The following is a 19,537-nucleotide window of genomic DNA, read 5'->3' as shown; positions in this document are numbered from 1 at the left end:
ATGCTGTTGTTGTAGTCCGCGCACTGGATGCTTATTAATCGCGGTCCTCTACATGGTGAGTAAAGATGTTCATTTATATACTGAAAACTTTATTTAAAATAACGCTAATTCACTCGACAGCTTTTCACTGGACTTCTCTTACTTGGATTGGGACTAATATTAGCTCACTTTAACAATAGCGTTAAACCGGTAGTTGTCGTAATCATGCAAGATGTGCCTGCCGATGGAGCTGCCTCATCGGGTGTTGCGACTGCAACCGAATTTAGCATAACAAGTACGTATACATGCAACTAAACACTTGAATGAATGTTGGATAAAATAATCTTTTTGTTAATGATTTCGCAGCCATGCGCAATATCATTATTGCGAGCATCATTCTGAACTGTTTATACTTTGCTCTATGTCTGCTCTTATTTGTTGGAGGTGTAAAGGTAACATATACTATTATAGTATTATGAATGGATCGAATGGCCTAAGATCCTAATTTGCAGGAGTGTTCGTGCTACTTGATTCCATGGATTGTTGCCGAATTTATCCGACAATTGCTCTTTCTGGCGGCATTTGTTTTCTTAGCCTGGTGTTTTTCAATCCTCGTAAAGAAAAGAGAAATTGATTGTAAAAACTAATCGAACTAATTTCAGTGCCGAATGTAATTATCCTTTAATTTAACTCTATATATTTTTTCACAGATGGAACTTTGCTACTCGTCTGTGTCCTGATGCTCGTTGTCATTGGTAATAACTGTACAATTTTAAAACAAGTTTCATCTTAATTTTTTTTTTTTAACAATAGCTATAACTTTTTACTTTTGGCTTGCTATTGTCGCCGCCATGCAAGAATATCGCGCGAGAGAGAAACAAGTCTCACCCAAGGAAGTGAAACACGCATTTCCGCTTAGCGACATATCTCTTATAAACGATTAGGCCCAGAACGGTTATAGGTACTTGCTTGGATACTTGTTAGGGCGATGTTTTTGTTCATCTCCTGATTTACATTTTTTTTATAGATTACTGTAGCTCCAAAGTTGAGGATTAATAGTTGTTTTAAAAATAGGAGACTGAATATGTGCGATAGATAAGAAAGGCTATTATTAATATAGACTACGGAATTTGTGTTTCATCTTCAGAAGTAGAGTCCTTAAAAGTTACGTTAAGTAAATTTAAAAAAAAAAACACAAACTAGTAATTTTTAAAGGAACCATTAAGATGCTGGTCATTCAACTACACGTCCGTAACACCAAAATGTTTGACCGGTCATCGCGCTTGACATTGGGATGACAGCATCTGGTAAAAAAAACACACACAAACACATTTTCGTGATTACATGAAATCTCGTATTTTTAGTAACTTTATACTTTACGAACGTTTCCGCTTTCTGTTGGACTTTCACACTCGCACATCGCTCAATCAAGATAAAATGTCTACTTGGCGCTTTCTAGTTTCCCCTTTGCAGCCCTTTTTGTTGTGTTGTTATTCAGTCCTTCAAAAATGCGATAGTGAACTAATAAACAAAATGATAAGAGTGACCAGCGCTTGGGCATATTTTTCAGTTAACATGCCTAGCGCTAAAAAATTTGTGACCATTATTACTTTCAACGGTCACTTGTGCTGGAATTCAAAATACTTTTGCCCTTTGAATGGTAAGAAATAAAAGCAACAATTTAAATTTATCTTATTATTTTTAATGGCCATTTGAAGATTTCATGTTAGATTGTTAGCAGACAGCACTATCGTCTTGCCTTCAAGGTCTTGTTGTTTTAAAGCTTTCTTCTTGGTCATTCCTGTACATTAAAAGGGCCTTCGGCTAGTTCGTGTAAGGTAAACATCGTCAGCATGATTTAACAGATTTTCATCATACCAATATATTTCAAACTTCACAAGTGCAGACAGTCTCTGACTATCAGAAGTTCAAAAAATGGCAGATTTGTTTCTGCTACAAATTCTCTCCAAGAGAAGAAACATTGTAATGAGTTTAATAGGAGCTGCCTTCTGTGCTGTTTTGTAAGTTCTGCTGGTTTAAACAATTCACACTTTTGTAATCATAAAAGTTCTTTATACTGTTTTATTTCAGGTATGAGTGGATTAGTATCAAGATATTGGGTACTTTTGGAATACTGTATATTGCATTCCACCTCAGTGATTTAACGACCAAGTTTCTTTACAACAGCCTTCCAAAACAGTTGATTGAAAACACAAATGACAAAGCTGTTGTGATCACTGGTATGCAATCTCATGCACTAAAGCTCTCTATCAGTCACATATTTGTTTTGACCCAAATTTCAAAATTTGTTTATCTTTGACACATCAGGTTGTGACTCTGGATTTGGTAATGCACTTGCAATCAAATTAGACGGCATTGGGTTCAAAGTATACGCCGGTTGTCTTGACGTGCGCGGTGAAGGGCCTCAAGAACTCAAAACGAAATGTTCTAAACGGCTAAGTCTAATTCCACTAGATGTCACGAAAAGTGATCAGGTTTCCGCCGCAACTCACCTGGTTGCTTCTACTTTGGAAGATCGAAGTATATGCCATATAATTTCTGAATGTAAATTTCTCATCACGCATGTTATATTATACTTCTTTATTCGTCAGAACTATGGGCCGTAGTGAACAACGCTGGAGTTGCCTGCTCATCTGAAATAGAATGGTGCCCGATCAACATATTCGAAAACGTAGGACTCGGCGAAATTGAAATCAAATGCGGGAAAGATATTGACTCAACGACTTGATTTAATGTTCATACAGATGCTGGAAGTAAACACGTTAGGAACTGTTCGAGTGACGAAAGCTTTTTTACCGCTGCTGAGAGAATCTCAGGGTCGGGTTGTCTGTGTTGCTTCTATGGCTGGTAATAAGTTTGCCCCATAAATAAAATTTAGAAAATTATTCAAATTCGCTTAAACTTTTGTAGGACGAGTTACTGTTCCAGGTTTCACTCCTTATTCCATGTCAAAATTCGCCGTTGTGGCATTTGCTGACGGTCTTCGACGTGAAATGCAGAAATGGGGCATCAGTGTTCACTGTATTGAGCCCAGTATCTATTCGTAAGATCGTCGAAAATGCACAATCTATTTTAAATATTTATTTTAATTTTGCATTCAAGGACTAACATCTCTGTCGTGGAACCGTTGTATAAGAGTCTGAAGAACTATTGGGATCAATGTCCGGATGAAGTTCAATCCTCTTACGGAAACGAATATCTGGAACATTTCAAAGTAAGCAATATTTTTCAGATTTAAAATAATTGTATACCGTATGAAATGAAGAATTATCCCAGGAATCCCTAAGTGCTCACATGAAGCGAGCTAAACCTGTTGGTAAAATTACCGAAGTAGTGGACGATATGTTGGATGCTGTAGCTGGAGCAGAGCCTTTGGTATTTGCTTCATTTGTTAATTCTTTTTGAAAATGAGTTAAATATTGATTGTTTTCACAATAGTTGCGATACGTACCAGCTATGGATGTTCAATTCCGTTCTCGTGTCTTGATTTCGATGCCAATTGAAATGCAGGACCACGTCCTCAATCAGTAAGAAAGTATTTTGTAAGTGTCGCGTGAATATTTATTTAATTTTTAAAATTTAATTTTACATTAGATATTCTCCAAAGATTCCTCCGGCGGCCGGTAAAAAAGAAACTTCAATAAAAATTCCTATAAAATCTTAACTCACCTTTTCATTTATTTCAGTGGTTGCCAAGCGGAGCATGTTGCCTCCTCTCAAGAGTCCGTACAGCGGACAGAAAAGGCCGCCTCTCCAGCGTCACATGTCCATGCCCGCCAGGGAGAAGAATTTACCGGAAACGCTTCAAGAACAGGAAGAGAATGCGGAGCCCGCATCAGCCTTCCAATTTTCCTAAATGGTTACCTTTTATCACTACTAGATTAATCCCTTATTTTAGCTAATTACCAATTTATTCCCAACAATTACATTTTTAACTCTATGGACCAATGACAATTGAAATATTATACGCAACATTTCAATGTTATATGCAGTGTATTGCTAGATATGAAAACTAATGTACAACGACAGGGTACAAGGACCTGCAGCAGAAGCAGACAACTGTACAAATCACATCCCAAATCCTCATTTTTTTTTTTGTGACTCGGAGCAAAAAGGGGGAAAAAAATAGGGACGCAAGGAAGTTTTTTTGGGGGGCACTCTTTAACAAACAAACCGCCAATCATGTAAAAGTATTCACTTTGTTAAGATCTGTAAAATGTTTTCATTTTTCGACAATCGGCAAATTCGAGTGATTGAAGAGCAATCGAAAACGGCCACATTTTACATTTCGTTATTGTTTTCTTCAGGCAACCAAAAGATATTTTTGGTGCGGCCCCTAGAAACTACGAAAGACAATCATCCGCGTGCGATAAGATTCTTTAAAAAATCTTGAATCGACCTTCTGGTTTCTTTTTTTTCCCGTCTTCCCACCACTTATTATGCTGAAAAGAATACACAGCATTTGAAACTGAAAATTCGCACAAGGACACGCGCGAGAAACAGGAAACGAAACAACGAAATAATTATTGGAAAGGACACGTTGAAAAAATCGGCAAAAAGAGACAGAAATAACAGAAACAACTAAACCAAAGTTTTCAATATGCTTCTACATCGCGTATAGGTGTCGCCAGTAAAGCGCCACTAGTGTGTCGACAATTCTCTCCTCCAAGAAAAACCAACAATATCAAACCAGGAGGAATAGTTGGAGGAGGAAGGATCAAATCGGAAGCCAACTGGAAAACAGAATGTAAGAGATGAAGGCCCTATGTTAGTTCTTGTGTTACATAAACACTTTCAGGATGAATAACTGAGCGAGATGAAAAGGGAAATAAGAAAAACGCGTTTACGATGCCAAAGCTTTCTTTTTTGTTTGTTAAATTCTAAACAGGAAAACCAGGATCCCGATCAGTGTTTCAGAACGAAGGGTTGAAGCGTCTGCGGGACCAACCCGTTGAAAAGCAACCGGTGTTGACGGATGACTCGGGCGCACAGACACTTGAGCGTTGTGAATTGAAGCGTGTTGACAACTTCGTGGATTGGCTGGACGTTTTCCAGAAGTTGAGCGAAGGAGTGGCCTTGTAAATTGACTTGATCCAGGTGGCCTCCTCGCTGGAGCACTAGACTAACGGCAGAAGACGGGCACGGCTGAGTTTGGGCTAAAATATGAAGCGCAGTATTGCCGTCCTGTTTTTTTAAACACAAACCACAAATAGTGTTTACACGGAGCCATAAAATTTTTAAAAACATCAAACGAAATTATTATTACATGGTCGGTCGATTCTGGATCGGCTCCCACGTCCAGCAAGAGTCGGATGACTTCGGTGGAAGGGAAACTGCAGATGGGATAGCGACTGAGTGTGGTGCTGTCTCTCGTGCAGGCCAAATGGAGCAGCGTGTAACCATTTCGGCTGCGGGCATTGAGCCGGACCAGATCGTAAAGTGACTTTCTCAGGGCGTGATCCTGCAGGCTGTTGAGTGTCGGCTGGATCTTGGCTAGAAGGAAGATGAGGTGGACAATGATGCCGAGGGTACGGTGGAAGTAGGTCAGATCACGTTCGGCGGCCGCTAATTTGGAAAGCTGCAACGTGCCAGCACGGATTTCACGGACTGCTCGGCTCAGGACGGCCATGACGTCAGAGAATGACAGAGGCGGAATGTTGGGCGGACTCCGTTGTGGCGCCATCAGACCCAACGCCGCTGCCGGTTGCTGCTGTTGCGCTTCGGGTTGTCGGTTACTCTGCACCGCCGGCCCGTTATTGTTGTTGCGCGTCTCCGTGTCACGCTCGGCCATCATGAAACTAAAGAGCTCAGCAAAGGAGAGGAGCGAGCTGTTGGTCATGGGACTGAGCGGCTCCAGCATGGACTGTTGCATTTCAAGGGCGTACATCCACAACCGAATGCAACGGTTGAAGTTGCCCGTATCCGCATACACGGCGCCACGATATCGGATGTAATAGGAAGTCTCTGGATGGGCAGCACCTGTTTCACATTGAGATACCAAAACAAATCAGATTCCTTTCACTTCATCCCTGAAATTCAACAACGAAAGATTTTGTTCATACCCAAAATCCTTTCGCGAACCAGCAGCGCTTGCATCCGCATTCCATCCGGATCTGAGACGGCCTCTTCGAGTTGTTCGACAGTGGTTGCTTCTAGTGTGTTCTCAAAGGCGGCGATCGGCGACTGACCTTGCGGTTTCGGCAAGGGACACATGCCGGTTTCGTATCTGGGAAAGAAGAAAACAGAGAATGATGCGGAAATGGATTGAATTATAATTCCGCCGAAGAATTGGCCGACTCAATGATTCTGGTTTCAGCCTTTTTTTATTATTTTCATTACCTGATTTGCATGGCTTGTTTCCAGTAGTCGAGGGCGCCGAGCATGTCGCGCTTGCGGTCTACAAATGTGGCTCCCAACAGCTCCAGCGCGTCAATCTTCTCCTTCCGGCCGACAGTGTCCAAATTGTGGACAATGTATTCGACAATGTGCGTGTGGCCGGAGACGGCCGCAGCCAATAAAGGGGTCATGCCGTAAGAGTCGACCACCATCTTGGCACCGCTGGCCAGGAGGAGTTGAAGGATCTCCAAGGAGCCCGATTCGGCGCAGTCATGCAGGGCCGTGTTACCCTTGACGCTCTTGCGGTTAACGTCGGCGGCTAATTCTATCAGGTAACGGGCGATCTTCAGATGGCCCTTGTAACAGGCAATCATCAGGCAAGTGTGACCGTGACGGTTGGCCACCTCCATGTCTAATCAACCACAATGTAAACCCGATTCATTTTCACGTGAGTGAGCCAGTGTGTGTGTAGTAAACTTTCATTCATTCTCCTTACCGGCTCCGTGATCAACCAGATATTTCACGATCTCAAAGTGGCCGTCGAAACAGGCTGCGCGTAACGGCGTCGAGTTGGTCTTGGTGGTGCAATTCACTGACGCTCCTCCTCGGACCAGGAAGCGGACAATGTGGACATGGCCGGCAGCCGCAGCCACCCATAAAGGCGGAGCTCCTTCGATCGTTTCCCCATCAAAAGTCACTAGAAACCAGAGAAGAAAATTGAACAAAATAAAAAGAAATCAAATTCCCATTATTTGTTTCATACCCGATCCGGCTTGTTCAATGTCAGCGCCACAACGTTCGACCAGGTACTCGACGACATCCAAGTGGCCGTTCCGGCAAGCCATGAGCATCGGAGTGGCGCCATTAGTCCTTGCCGAAACGAGAAGTGCCACCTCATTACGGGCTCGGTGATCCAGGAAACCCTGTCCGAAAATAGAACAATAAGAAAATAAAGCGAATGTGAAATAGGATACCCTGCCCAGAAAAATCAAGTCATTTTATTTATATTGAAAGTAATAAAAATGTTTTCAAGGTAAGAAATAAATTCGAGACTCTTAAAAAAGAAAAATTGATTGATAGTGGCCACCTAGACGTAGAGAAAATCGTGTTCACACATCGTTGCAAAAGGAAAAAGAGTCAAATGAAAAAATAAAATACGGACAGCCTTGATAGTTTCCAATTTAGGATGTAGAAAGTCGTGTAACAAACAACAACAAAAGAGCCTTGACTTCGTAACGAGTTATTTATCCACAATTCCAGATTGGACGTCACTAGAAAACCGCTGAAACGCACGGAGGAAAAAAATGTAGTACATCAGTAAACTTTCCGCAGTAAACACGTATTTTTTGGAGGAAAAATTGACGATAAAAGTATCAATTCTTTTTTAATCAAAGACTTGATCTCAATGATACGCAGACGTGCCTACGCGTGAAATGGATGTGGGAGCGCCGAGTATTATTAAATAAAAAGATGGAAACACACACAAGAGAGACAAAAAAGTAGCGAGGTATACAACGAAGGACGGCCGCAAAATGGAATTTTTTAGAAAACTCGGTCATGCCATCAAGGCCGTGAAATGACGCGCGGGAACTTTGGTCAACCACGCGCCTACATTTTAAAAAACTGCGGTCAGAATGAGACGGCGAATCGGTCCGGGACGGTAGTAGTACTACTATATGTACAACCGGCCGTATCTGGTTCTTATTATTTGTAATAACCACCAAACGACAAAACAAATGTATTTTTTCATTGCGATTTGTTCTCATACCGTTCCGTCGTCTAATTGATGCCTATCGGCAAATCCGGCTACTGGAGCAACCGGATGCGGATTTCTAGCTTGAACCAATTCCTCTTGGTCCACATCCAACATCCATTCTTCTTCTCGTTCGTCATCTTCCTCGACTTCACCAAAAGGATCGACCGCAGCAGCTGCTCTAACTAGTTGCAATCCAGGAGGTTGTTGTTGTTGCTGTTGATGACGGAATCCTCTTTCTGGGAAGCTAATCTTTCGCTCACTTTCACGAACGTGCCGGCTCGATACCAATCGCTCAGTATGCAATCTCGGCTGTTCCTCTGGTGCCACTGTATTGATGCCCAGGAAGTCGGAATCCTCGATTGGCACATCCCAACCGCCTTCCGCCATTATTGAGAACGGAAATGAGCACAAAACGGAACTCGTTTACTTCTTTGCCCACAATCGAACAGAGAAAAAACACTTGGAACGAAAAAAAGACGTTTGTTTTTATACAACGAGAACTATACTTGTACACGAGTGGAATTCTAAGTAACGACTGAGCTTGCCGATCTAGATACCCGAGCCTTTTTCTTTCACTCCCTAGTGGATGAAGTGAAGGTTAGCAGCCCCAAATTTTTTTTTATTTAGCACTGCTGGTGTGTGTGTGTGGGTTTTCCAGCCAACGAATTTTTGGTGGATATGTGTTATATAGCCGAAAGCTGCTTGGAAACAGCACGAACAGAGGACTTAGTAGCGGTTCAAGTGCCAGTAGTAAGAAAACAGCGTGACTTGACAAGAACTAGATAATATAAAGAAATCTTCCGGAGTAATTGACCTTGAGTAGTCTTCCGCCATTCAACAATTTACAGGGTACATTGATTGTTCTAGCAGGTTACGTCGTACCTACCAAGGGCTCCCAGGAAGGTGGCAACACACAAAAAATATAGAATTTACGATGTGCCAAAATTGCCACGCCATGTTTTTTAGTTGCCTCTCTTTTCTTGGGTTCGTTAATTGTGGAAGATGACGGTAATCGTACTTTGTATTTTGTAATACGATTTTCTCAAGGGCGGAGAAGAAAATTACATTATACATGCGTACCAACGGCCTCGTTATTCTATACATTTTTAGGGACAATGTTTACCTCAAAATCCTGTGATTATGGTGGAAAATTCGAATCGACTTTCGAGTCGAGGGCAACTCGATTTATTGTAAATTTTCCTGTTATATAAATGGACATTTGGTGTAACCGGAATCTCTCGATATTGGATTCTCGAAAAGGGCAAAAATTCCGACAGACGAAACCAGAGAAACAAAATCAAATTTTTCCTGCGTCGTGTTACCTTCAAACGTCGTAGTTTTCCATCACGGGCAGCGTTGAAAACCACGCTGTTGTGTTCCATCATGAGGCCACAACAACTTTTCTGTTTGTTTTTCGAGTGTGTTGTTTTTGTTGTTGGCGAAATACTACGCCATATTTTCTGACCCGACGATCTTCTTTTGTTTCACGTACTCGAGTTGGGAGCCATGAAGATTTTTCAGAGTTAGTTTGGAGACGAGTTCAAAGTCAACCACATATGGAAACTGACGTCGTTGACGCCATGTAAAAACAAACAAAACAATGGTGGATCACAATGTTCTCTCACTTTATCACAGTTTCTCTACGCAGAATCCAGTGCTGAGACACACAAAAGTCAACAAATGGGAAGAGGTGGAAAATTGGGAACTCATCCACAAGAACTATTCTCTGTATGACCCTGGTACAAAGCAAAACTTTCTGCTGACGACACACGGGGGGGAATCCAGGATATTTCCATTGAGTTGACATTTCCGACGCTAGATGTCCTGCAGATCATAAAAAGGCCGTTCCGGCCGTTAGAGCCAGCTCAATCAAGTTTCACGATTTTTCTTGTATTAAATCCTGGATTGATTATCTAACTTAATTATTCTTTTATTTCAACAACTGAAAACTCTTTTGATCTCCTTAAGAACTATAAAACCCAATAAATCTGTATAATATCGATCCATTGAATAATAGTTGTGAAATTGAGCGCTAGGTGACTTGGTAGTCACCCACTGAATGGGTGATTTTTATATATATTTTTTTTCCCTTTGTTTAAAGCGCTTGGTGTCGGTGCAGCTCGAATCATCCGATGATTCCCTAACCCAACCCCTAGCCATTTCCCCCCCTCTCGGTAGATATATACCACAAGGAAAAGAGGTGGGGAACGACGCCGTCTGGTGTGTGTGGCGAAAGGTCCGCCTGACAAAAAAAAACCCAACATGGCGGTGATGTGTAGTTTTGGTATAGGCTGCGTCCCTCTACGCTCCGTTTAAAACGATCGTTCTCGGCTGCCGAATTAGTGGAAAAAAGAGACGCCCAGTTGATTTCGTGTCCTTTCTCCAGGTGTGCAACATCAATCTACTCAGTTTAGTCGAAACAGTTGATTATTCGTTTTGACTTATTCCAAAAGCTTTGAGGCCAGAAAACACACACACACACAGTGGCAGCAGCAGAGTTACAACGAGCCTCAAAGATTCATCCATCCGGTCTCACATACTTTTTCTTACGATTTCGACCAAGAATATTTGACTAAATGTTCTACTTCAAAAGTTGATTGCCCAAAAGTCTCGATATCTCTGTGTGTGTGTGTGTTGGGAATTGTTTGGTGTGTGTGTGTGTGTGTAGTGCACGCGGACATGAGCCGAGAGAAACGTTCGTTGTCTCGTGATTGTTGCCCATCAACACGGCGAGTTCGGCGGGGGGTGAAGTTGTGAGGACAAATTTCGTCATCCAACAAAAACCCTAAAACCGATTAACCTGACCTGCCAATGATCCGCCTCTTCTCTTGAAAAGTGTCGACCAATTACGTTCGTTCACGCCACAAGCCGAAGAAACGGCTTGCATTTTTGTTTCGGGAGAAAAGAATTTTTCATCTTGTTGTTGTTTTTGACGAAAAAAGTTATTTTTAAACCGTCAAGTTGGGCAGCAAAAAGAAGAAAATGTATCCGGCACCAGCGCGGCATCCCTCGGCGGTACTGAGACGTTTCTCCCTTCCCATATTTTTTTTTGGGGGGGGATTATTGTTATTTCTTGATTGTGATATCGATTTTTATTATGTACATTGCTCTCTTGTTGTATATATATAGCAGGGTCCGCCGCCACCGCCGGGTCAGCTGAAATTCACCGTGTCCGACACGTGTGATCGCATCAAAGAGGAATTCAATTTCCTCCAAGCTCAGTATCACAGGCAAGTCTCTTTTCTACTACAGCCATCTTTCTTTTCTTTATTTCCCCCGGCCTAGGAAAATCGAATTCCCTTCACTTGATTAACTTCCTTCCTTTCTAAAAAAAAATAAATCTTCTTCCCCCCCCCGGAAGTTAAAGAGAAATTTAATCAACGTGAAAGAGAAAGATTTAACAGGGTTTCATTTATCACGTCGTATGCCTTGTATTTAATTAGCAATCGCTTTTTATTTTATTTGTTTTTCCACAGTCTCAAACTCGAGTGCGAGAAATTGGCCTCTGAAAAGACGGAAATGCAGCGTCACTACGTCATGGTAACATTTGCATATTCGACGAAATTTTATTCTATTTTTCTAATTCCTCCATTTTTTGACAGTACTATGAAATGTCTTATGGCCTCAACGTCGAGATGCACAAACAGGTAAGAAACCCCTTCCGTGCTGCTATATAATATAAAAGAAAAGGAAAACAGCTTTTTCGTGTTGTGCGGAAGAGAAGGAGGTGCGGCGGCGGCGTCGTCGTCGTCGTCGTGATTGTAACACCGTCGCGTGTCAGATGTGACCTGCACGCGCAAAAGGAGAGGAGGAGGTGGATCCATGTCGGGTGTCGCTTGCGGGTTGCCAGTTGAGAATGGCTAAAGAAAAGGGAGGAGGAGGGGGAATGATGCTGCATTGATTTTTCCCCTCCTTGCCGACGCCGACGCCGCCTACCCTTCCTCCAGCGTCGCTCTTGTATTCTCCTTGCCTTTAACTCGTCGAGATGGATCGCTTATTGAAGGCTCACTGCTTTCTATTGGATTGCTCTCCCTCCCCCCATCCACCCCATCCACCCAGCACAGGTTCTGATTGTTGTCATTCCACCCCGTCACCCTCCAGCTGCCACCCCCCACCTACTTCCTCCTCTTCTCATCTCGCCCAAGTGTATCATCCGCCAAGTTGTTTGCCTCCTCCTACCCATTTTGTGCGCTCTCTCCCGCAGATGGCTGGCGCCTTTTTGTACTCCCGACGAGCTCGCCGTGTTTATCCATTTGTTTGCGTTATTGAGGCTTCATGCCCGCCTTGATTGAATCTTTTTTCTTCTTTCTTTTTTTTCAGACGGAGATTGCCAAGAGGCTTAACGCCATCATAGCCCAAGTTTTGCCCTTTCTTTCGGCAGAGGTATGTTTTTTTGAAAAAACACAAATGATTCAGGATTGTTTGCTTATTCCCGACATTTTATTATTATTCCAGCATCAACAGCAAGTGGCCACAGCTGTTGAAAGGGCGAAACAAGTGACGATGACGGAATTGAACGCCATTATCGGGGTAAAATATCCACAAACAATTACCACTAAATTTTATGACATTTATTTCAATGAATAATATATAACACGATTCATTCAAGCCGATAGAAGTTAGGCTTAAATAATTTTATTTTTGCTCCCTTATATGCTATTCCCGGGTATTTGATTCTCTCGTTTTTTCTTTTTCTCTCGTCTCTTTTTTATTTCCTTTTTGCTATTCTCTCACTCACTCTGGGGGTATTGACACACATACACAATGCGCAGCAACAGCAGCAGGCCGGCCTGCAGCAGCTGCTGGTTAGTAAAAAAAATAACAAAATCATCTCTCTCTCTTTTTTAAAAAACAAAAATTTGTTTTTTTGAAATTGCATTTTTGTGACTTGATCGTCCAAAACTATTATCGCGTGCATGTCGAGTGTGTTTTGTGTGTGTTGCGTCCAAAAATAGGTTTTATTTTTTCGGCTCCTTGTTTCTTTGCCGCCCTGTTGTGTTGTTGACACAAACGATCGAATTTATTTTTCTCGTTTTTTCTTTCTACGAATCGATTTTCCAATGTCCCGCACGGATATTTCTTGTTGTGATTCCAAAGACCCGGAATGGTTGTTGTAGAAGAACGTATCTCTGACACACACACACAGAGAGAGCAAGGAGTGTGTTGTTGTTGCTGCTTGGCTTGCCCACCCGAATGAATTATTTACGTTGTTGTTTGCGTTCCTTGCATTGATTTTTCAGTGTCCGAGTTGTCACTCGTCGTCATTAATCTCATCCCTCACGTCCTTTATTCGTTCCCCCCCTAGTTCTTACTTATTTTTTTCTTATTTGTTCGTACCACAGTCCAGCCATGTCCGGCTTGGTGTGTGTGTGAGGATATCTCTCCTTGTTTTCTCTTCATCGTCGTCGTCGTCCTTTGGGGGATATGAAGGGAGGGGGAATCCGTCACGCCCTTTGTGTCTTGTGTTTGTGTTGTGTTCCTTTTGCTTGTCGCGTTCCCTTTTTTCTTTTCCCTCGTCGTCGTCTTGATGGATCTCTTTTGCCTGTAGATACTCGAGCGCTGGTTGTTTGTCTGTCTTCGTTATGAAATCCTGATGAGTATTTGGTTATTATTAATCGATTGATTCTTATATGTGTCTGTATATATTTCCGTCGAATAGCAACAGATGCACGCACAACAGCTTCCTCACGGAGCAGGACTACCGCTAGGAGCCGGACACCCAGGATTAGCTGGATTGCCAGGATTGCCACCTGGAGTGGCTGGGGGATTGTTGACATTTGGAGCGCTGGCCGGCGGAGGAGGAGGCGGCGGCGGGCCTCCTGGGGGTCTAGGAGGACCCCCAGGAGCCGGTGGTGCAGCGGCTGCAGGATTAGGAGCTCTGGGTGGATTGCATCCGCTACTCAAAGCAGCCGAAATGGGCGGAGCCGGAGGAATTGGTGGTGGTGGTGTTCCGGGCACTCCAACCGGCCCTCCATCGACATCGGCTCCTTCTTCCGGCAGCCGTGGTGATCGAGAACACAGAGAACGAGACAGGGAGCGGGAGAGAATGGAGCGGGATCGTGATCGCGAGCGGGAGAGAGAACGTGATCGTGAGCGTGAAAGAGAGCGAGAAAGGGATCGCGAGAGAGACCACAGAGAGGAGCATGTGAAAGTGAGCAACGAGGAAAGACACCGGGATCGAGTGGGCGCCTCTCCCTCCTCCTCCTCTATCCAGGCCGCCGAGAGGCTGGAACACAAACACCTGAGGACTCGCTCGCCCGGCGCGTTCATCAGCGATTTGGAATCGAAACGGCGCAAGGACGAGCAACGAGCGGCCGACAGCGATGGAGAAAAGAGCGATCCTGATCTAGTGGTGGATGTGGCCAATGAGGATCCCAATTCACCTTTAGCCAATGGCGAGCACAGAGGCGGCGGAGTTGACCTCAGAGAAAACGGAGATCGAGGAGGCAACGGACACGGACTGGTCGGCATGGGACTGGTCGGTGGATCCAAACTGGAGAGAGCTGAACGACCTCCTTCTCATTCAGGATCGTCATCCGCACGCTCCACCCCTTCACTCAAAACTAAGGAACACATGGAGAAACCGACAACGCCGACCTCGAAAGGAGGAACACCAACATCCTCTTCCACTCCGGCGCTCCCGCCAGGAGCGAATCCACTAATGGGATCGCTACAGCGCCCTGGAGCTGGTGGGCCACCTCTTCCTGGACCCTACGGTCCTTATCCACCTGGAATGGGGTTGCCAGGCCAACCGATTCCGAGACTCCCCGAACCAGGTGCCGTTGGATTTATGCCGGTGCATAACAGTCTCGCTGGATACCCGCGACCGCCCGGTTTCGACGCCCATTCTCAGTCTAGAGGTGCTGCATTAAACTCAAACGGCCTTGGCTCGTTACCCGGTGGGAAACCGGCCTACTCTTTCCATGTTGGTGGTGATGGAGTGGTCCAGCCTGTACCGTTTCCTCCTGACGCTCTAGTCGGACCGGGCATTCCTCGGGCCGCTCGGCCGCTGAGCACTTTACCCCATGGGGAAGTCGTTTGTGCCGTGACCATCTCATCCCCTACCAAATACGTTTACACTGGTGGCAAAGGATGTGTCAAAGTTTGGGACATCAGCCAATTTTTCGGTAGCGGAGGAAGTAGCAATAGCAGCAGTAAAAACCCCATCCCCGTATCGCAGCTGGACTGCTTGCAGAGGGACAATTACATTCGCAGCGTCAAACTGTTACCCGACGGAAGGACATTGATTGTGGGCGGAGAGGCCAGCACCCTGTCAATTTGGGACTTGGCAGCTCCTACTCCTCGCATCAAGGCCGAATTGACATCATCAGCGCCGGCCTGCTACGCGTTGGCCATCAGCCCCGACAGCAAAGTATAAAAAGAATAAAATGAAAAATTCCCATTTTTGTGTGATGTGAAATTAATCGAATGCGTCGGCGGTTTGTTTATATTCACAGGTTTGCTTCAGCTGCTGTTCAGACGGAAACATTGCCGTGTGGGATTTGCACAATCAGACGCTGGTGAGGCAATTCCAAGGTCACACGGACGGCGCCTCCTGCATCGACATGAGCGCAGACGGGACACGATTGTGGACGGGAGGATTGGACCACACGGTCCGGTCGTGGGATCTTCGTGAGGGCCGCCAATTGGCCCAGCACGACTTTGCCTCTCAGATCTTTTCCTTGGGATATTGTCCAGCTGGCGACTGGCTGGCCGTTGGACTGGAGAGTTCAACTGTCGAGGTGAATTGACTAGAAAATTTGTTTATTGATTCAGGATTTGACAATACTAATACTCCCGATTGTTACATATTTTCTCGCTTATCTCAGGTGCTACACACGTTAAAGCCGGACAAGTACCAACTGCATTTGCACGAATCGTGCGTCCTGTCATTGAAATTCGCCGCCACTGGCAAGTGGTTTGTGTCGACTGGTAAAGATAATCTCCTGAACGCTTGGCGAACTCCTTACGGAGCCTCCATTTTCCAGGTAAGCCCCCCGCTTATTCCCTTTTGTACAAAAACATTCCTACGTATAGTAATGCATTTGATCCTTTAATTCCCCACAGTCGAAGGAGTCGTCTTCGGTGTTGAGTTGTGACATTTCTTCGGATGACAAGTACATTGTGACGGGCTCTGGCGACAAGAAGGCCACCGTCTACGAAGTTATCTATTAGGGAATCTTTGACCAAGCGTATTTTCAAGAGAACAATGAGACAAGAGAAGATGTTGAAAAGAGATTGAGCGCCATTATTTTTCTTTTCTCAGTTATCCAAATTTGTTCGAAGGAAGAAGACAATTTCAGCCCTCCGTCATACATACATATATATATATACGTATATATACAGAAAACTTTCTGTGTCGACTTTTGAACTAAATATTGAATGAGAGAGAGCCTCCCCCGTCAGGTGGACCCCACCGGAATTCTTTATAATACCCTTTATACGTGTGTGTGTGTGTGTATTCGTCGCAGTGAAAAACGATCCTTTCTATGATTTCGATAGCTCGTTATTGTCCCCGTTCTTGAACGACGAACTAGGCCACTCGAATATGAAATGCTGGCCGAATCAAAGTGCTGGGAATCAGCAATCCATGTGCTTTCCCCCTAATAAAAGAAGAAGAAAAGTTTCTTGGCAGTCCCAGGAAAGGAAAAAAGGAGCTAACAACATAAAAGAAGAAGAAAAAAGTCTCGCAGCTGATCAAGAGTGAAAAAAAAACAGAAAAAAATCCTCGTCTCTATTTTTCATTCTTATGTACCTCAAAGACTCCCACGATTTTTCTTTTCCCAATTTCATCCTTCAAAATGTTTTCCCTTTCATCTTTTTATTTTTGTTTTGTTCTCGTGTCTTGTCTGATCCACGCCGTCTGTGTGTGCAGCTGTGTGTAATGGAGTATCAGTGCGAATCGGAGGATTCACTCTCTCTCTACTATCTATCTCTCTCTCTTGTGTATGTGTTTTTGTTTTGTTTTTCCTTCTTGAATGATTTCAATTGTTTTATTTTAGGACTCGTTGTACAACTTCCCTTTTTTCCCCCTCTCGGTTTAGTAAATTTGTTTTAAATCCCCCCCGCCAGAGGCATTTTGTAAACAGATTTTTCAGATTTCTATTTGATTCAAAAGACATGTCGACGACACTTAATCCCACCCTCAGCCAGAAGAAGAAGATAAGAAAGAAATTATGTGTTGAATGATTTTGTCTCTTTTGAATTGAATTTCTTCTTTTTTAGTAATTATTTTTCTTGTGGTTAATTTTATTTTTCTTCTTTTCAACTATCTCTTTCTCCATTTGTTCTTGATCGTGTGTATGCAAATTTACACATGATGCGTGTGTAAAAAAAAAGAAAACTAAAACTTACAAAAAAAAATCCTCCACCCAAAAACAAATTTTTTTCTCGTCTTTCCATCCCTTTTTTATTCCCCCACAGAAAAATTATCCTTACCAACCCACCACAACCAATTTTTATTTTCAAAAAAAGAAAATCGCTGTGTTTTTTTTAAATAATCAATTTTTTATCATTATTATTATTTTTTGGTTCACGTGATGGCAGTAAAAGATTTAAAAAAAACAAGAAAGGACAAATAAAAGAAAACCAAATGTTGCGTAAAAAACACAGTTTTGTAAGGCGGTGTCAATTTCTAGCGTTAGATGGCGCGGTGCTCCCCAAAGACCAATTAGACGGGGAATTCCCCAAAGAAGATCTGAAATGGCGGTTGAAAAGAAAAGAGGCCCTGCCTGCCTGTGCTGCTAACACACACACTCTCTCCATATGTATCCATCTCTTATTCGGTAGCTAGCGGGGTTAGAGAGTGAACCAGATAATCAAATCAACCTCCAGAAAAGGGGTGGGATGTGCAGACAGACAATAGTAAGGGAGAGAGGGGGAGAGAACAACACACTATCTAAGCTGTAACGAAGTATTACAGTAGTTGTACTATGTGTATAGGGTGCGAATGGATATTTGGATGAGGAGGGGGGGGGGGATATGCGGAAGGAAGGAGGGGTCGAGTTGCGGTTGTTTCATCCTCCCCCCTCTCCTGTCCGTTGGAAGAAGGAGGGGGGGTTTCATTATATATTTTCTTTTATATTTAAGCGCGCATGTGTCGGAGGAACAGGAGAGGGGGGAATATACCCAAAGTGTTTGTCAACGCTCGAGTGGATTTGTGTGTGTGTGTCTGTCTCTCCACCCCAAAGCTTCTCATCCCCCCCTCCCCTCGTGTGCTGTAATTGAACTGGAAAAATTGACAGAAAACAATTACTCGCCCAACTAAATTTTTGTCCCGCCATTTTATTCTTTCGCGCACGCACCGTTCCGTTCAAACCGATCAAATTGAAAATTGCGATTCGTGAACTTTGTGCGTGCGTGCAATAGAGATAAAGCTCATTTATCAGAAATACCGAAATTCGATCCAACTCCCCCATGAAAAGTTATTTTCTTTTCATATGATGATATTTTTACGGATGATGAGGCGACGAATAAAAGAGCATTTCTGTGGTGGTGTGGGGCTCCTGAAGAAAATCCTCCCTCCGGAAAAAGGTCTCCCCCCCCCCTTATTGTCGCCTCCACACACACACACGCATAGAGACAAGAATCTATTCTTTTTTTCTTCTCAAATAAAAAATTAATACAATACCAGGTATATCCCCGTGTCTGCAGTGCGCCACCGATTTGCAACGGTTCCTCCGAGGCCCCAAAAAGAAACAATCGGTCGTTTCTTTTATATTCATGTCTAATTGCATCGATACCAAGAAAAAAGGTTTTTTCTTTCTTTGACCTCCGGTTTCCACCCCCACGACCTATTAACAAATTGACCAGCCCCACAAGAAAAAAAAAACTCTCAAAAAGTCATAACTTTTTATCATGCCACCCCTCCTCTCTTCCATATTGATCTTCTTGTGGAACACACGAGGGGGGAGAGAAGAAGGTTGTATTTATACCTGGGGTCAAAAATGGCCGTTGATCCTCTCCCCTCTTCATTTCCAGAAAGAAAAACCCTGGAATGTGTGAATGAACCCCCTCGACTATACAACACAAGAAAAATAAAAAGGTAACTTGATGCCCCTCTACTAGTTAGAAAGGGGGGAGAGAAGATATGGAGGGTTCAAGGGTCATCCAACACAAAACTTTTTTCTTCTTCGAGGGGGGAGAGAATTGTTGTTCAAGTTTTTATTTTTACGAGAGAGGGGGGAAAAATAATTTTTTGGAACTTTCTCTCAAAAAATCTTTTTGGGATGATCTATGACGTCATGGGGAATGTGTGTGTGTGTAAGAAGAGATGGGTGGGGGTCGATGATTTTGTTACATTCCGACGACGTGTATACGTTTGGGTGTCGGAAACGTCTCGTTCTTATTTCAGCGTCTAACCAAATACAATGTGTGTTCCGGGAGGCTGTTGTACAACACCAACAACCAGGGAAGGCTACCTATTACAACAACATCAAACCGTGG

At 43.5% G+C, this 19,537-nt stretch overlaps 3 protein-coding genes and 1 long non-coding RNA gene across 12 annotated transcripts; 2 read left to right on the top strand and 2 right to left on the bottom strand.

Annotated features, from left to right (window-relative positions):
• Positions 1-1,193: 1,193 nt before the first annotated feature.
• LOC124313839 lies at positions 1,194-1,681 on the bottom strand. The gene is made up of 3 exons (XR_006911024.1): positions 1,590-1,681; positions 1,355-1,479; positions 1,194-1,283 (listed from the first exon to the last, which is right to left on the bottom strand). It is a non-coding gene; the product is annotated as an uncharacterized LOC124313839 (long non-coding RNA).
• LOC124313616 (short-chain dehydrogenase/reductase family 9C member 7-like) lies at positions 1,439-4,660 on the top strand. Of its 4 annotated transcripts, none has more exons than XM_046778520.1 (13): positions 1,439-1,639; positions 1,710-1,817; positions 1,886-2,000; positions 2,071-2,219; positions 2,308-2,520; positions 2,592-2,671; positions 2,745-2,847; positions 2,911-3,043; positions 3,103-3,214; positions 3,277-3,375; positions 3,439-3,527; positions 3,595-3,623; positions 3,687-4,660. In XM_046778520.1, the coding sequence occupies exons 3-13, from the start codon at positions 1,915-1,917 to the stop codon at positions 3,854-3,856; spliced, it is 1,263 nt and encodes a 420-aa protein (XP_046634476.1). In that variant the 5' UTR covers positions 1,439-1,639; positions 1,710-1,817; positions 1,886-1,914; the 3' UTR covers positions 3,857-4,660. The 4 variants fall into 4 exon arrangements, with proteins under 4 accessions (XP_046634476.1, XP_046634475.1, XP_046634477.1 ...); XM_046778519.1 differs by having other exon boundaries at positions 1,698-1,812; XM_046778521.1 differs by having other exon boundaries at positions 1,698-1,814; positions 1,873-2,000.
• Positions 3,975-9,933, bottom strand: LOC124313529 (protein fem-1 homolog C-like). 2 transcript variants are annotated; one of them, XM_046778503.1, is made up of 7 exons: positions 9,415-9,933; positions 7,100-7,259; positions 6,833-7,033; positions 6,340-6,748; positions 6,063-6,226; positions 5,267-5,979; positions 3,975-5,184 (listed from the first exon to the last, which is right to left on the bottom strand). In XM_046778503.1, exons 1-7 carry the CDS (start codon positions 9,475-9,477, stop codon positions 4,906-4,908), a joined length of 1,989 nt encoding a protein of 662 aa, XP_046634459.1. In that variant the 5' UTR covers positions 9,478-9,933; the 3' UTR covers positions 3,975-4,905. The 2 variants fall into 2 exon arrangements, with proteins under 2 accessions (XP_046634459.1, XP_046634455.1); XM_046778499.1 differs by lacking the exon at positions 9,415-9,933 and adding an exon at positions 8,105-8,640.
• A 259-nt stretch (positions 9,934-10,192) lies between these two features.
• On the top strand, positions 10,193-17,586 carry LOC124313484 (transducin-like enhancer protein 4). Of its 5 annotated transcripts, none has more exons than XM_046778447.1 (11): positions 10,193-11,107; positions 11,225-11,322; positions 11,569-11,632; positions 11,695-11,739; positions 12,413-12,475; positions 12,548-12,622; positions 12,865-12,897; positions 13,752-15,464; positions 15,550-15,834; positions 15,922-16,080; positions 16,160-17,586. In XM_046778447.1, exons 1-11 carry the CDS (start codon positions 11,075-11,077, stop codon positions 16,265-16,267), a joined length of 2,676 nt encoding a protein of 891 aa, XP_046634403.1. In that variant the 5' UTR covers positions 10,193-11,074; the 3' UTR covers positions 16,268-17,586. The 5 variants fall into 5 exon arrangements, with proteins under 5 accessions (XP_046634403.1, XP_046634410.1, XP_046634394.1 ...); XM_046778454.1 differs by having other exon boundaries at positions 10,199-11,107; positions 11,222-11,322; positions 12,871-12,897; XM_046778438.1 differs by having other exon boundaries at positions 10,200-11,107; positions 11,222-11,322.
• Positions 17,587-19,537: the final 1,951 nt, after the last annotated feature.

This window comes from Daphnia pulicaria, chromosome 1 (genome assembly GCF_021234035.1).
Source record: "Daphnia pulicaria isolate SC F1-1A chromosome 1, SC_F0-13Bv2, whole genome shotgun sequence".
Lineage (NCBI taxonomy): Eukaryota > Metazoa > Arthropoda > Branchiopoda > Diplostraca > Daphniidae > Daphnia > Daphnia pulicaria.
This window is presented reverse-complemented; position numbering and strand designations above follow the sequence as displayed.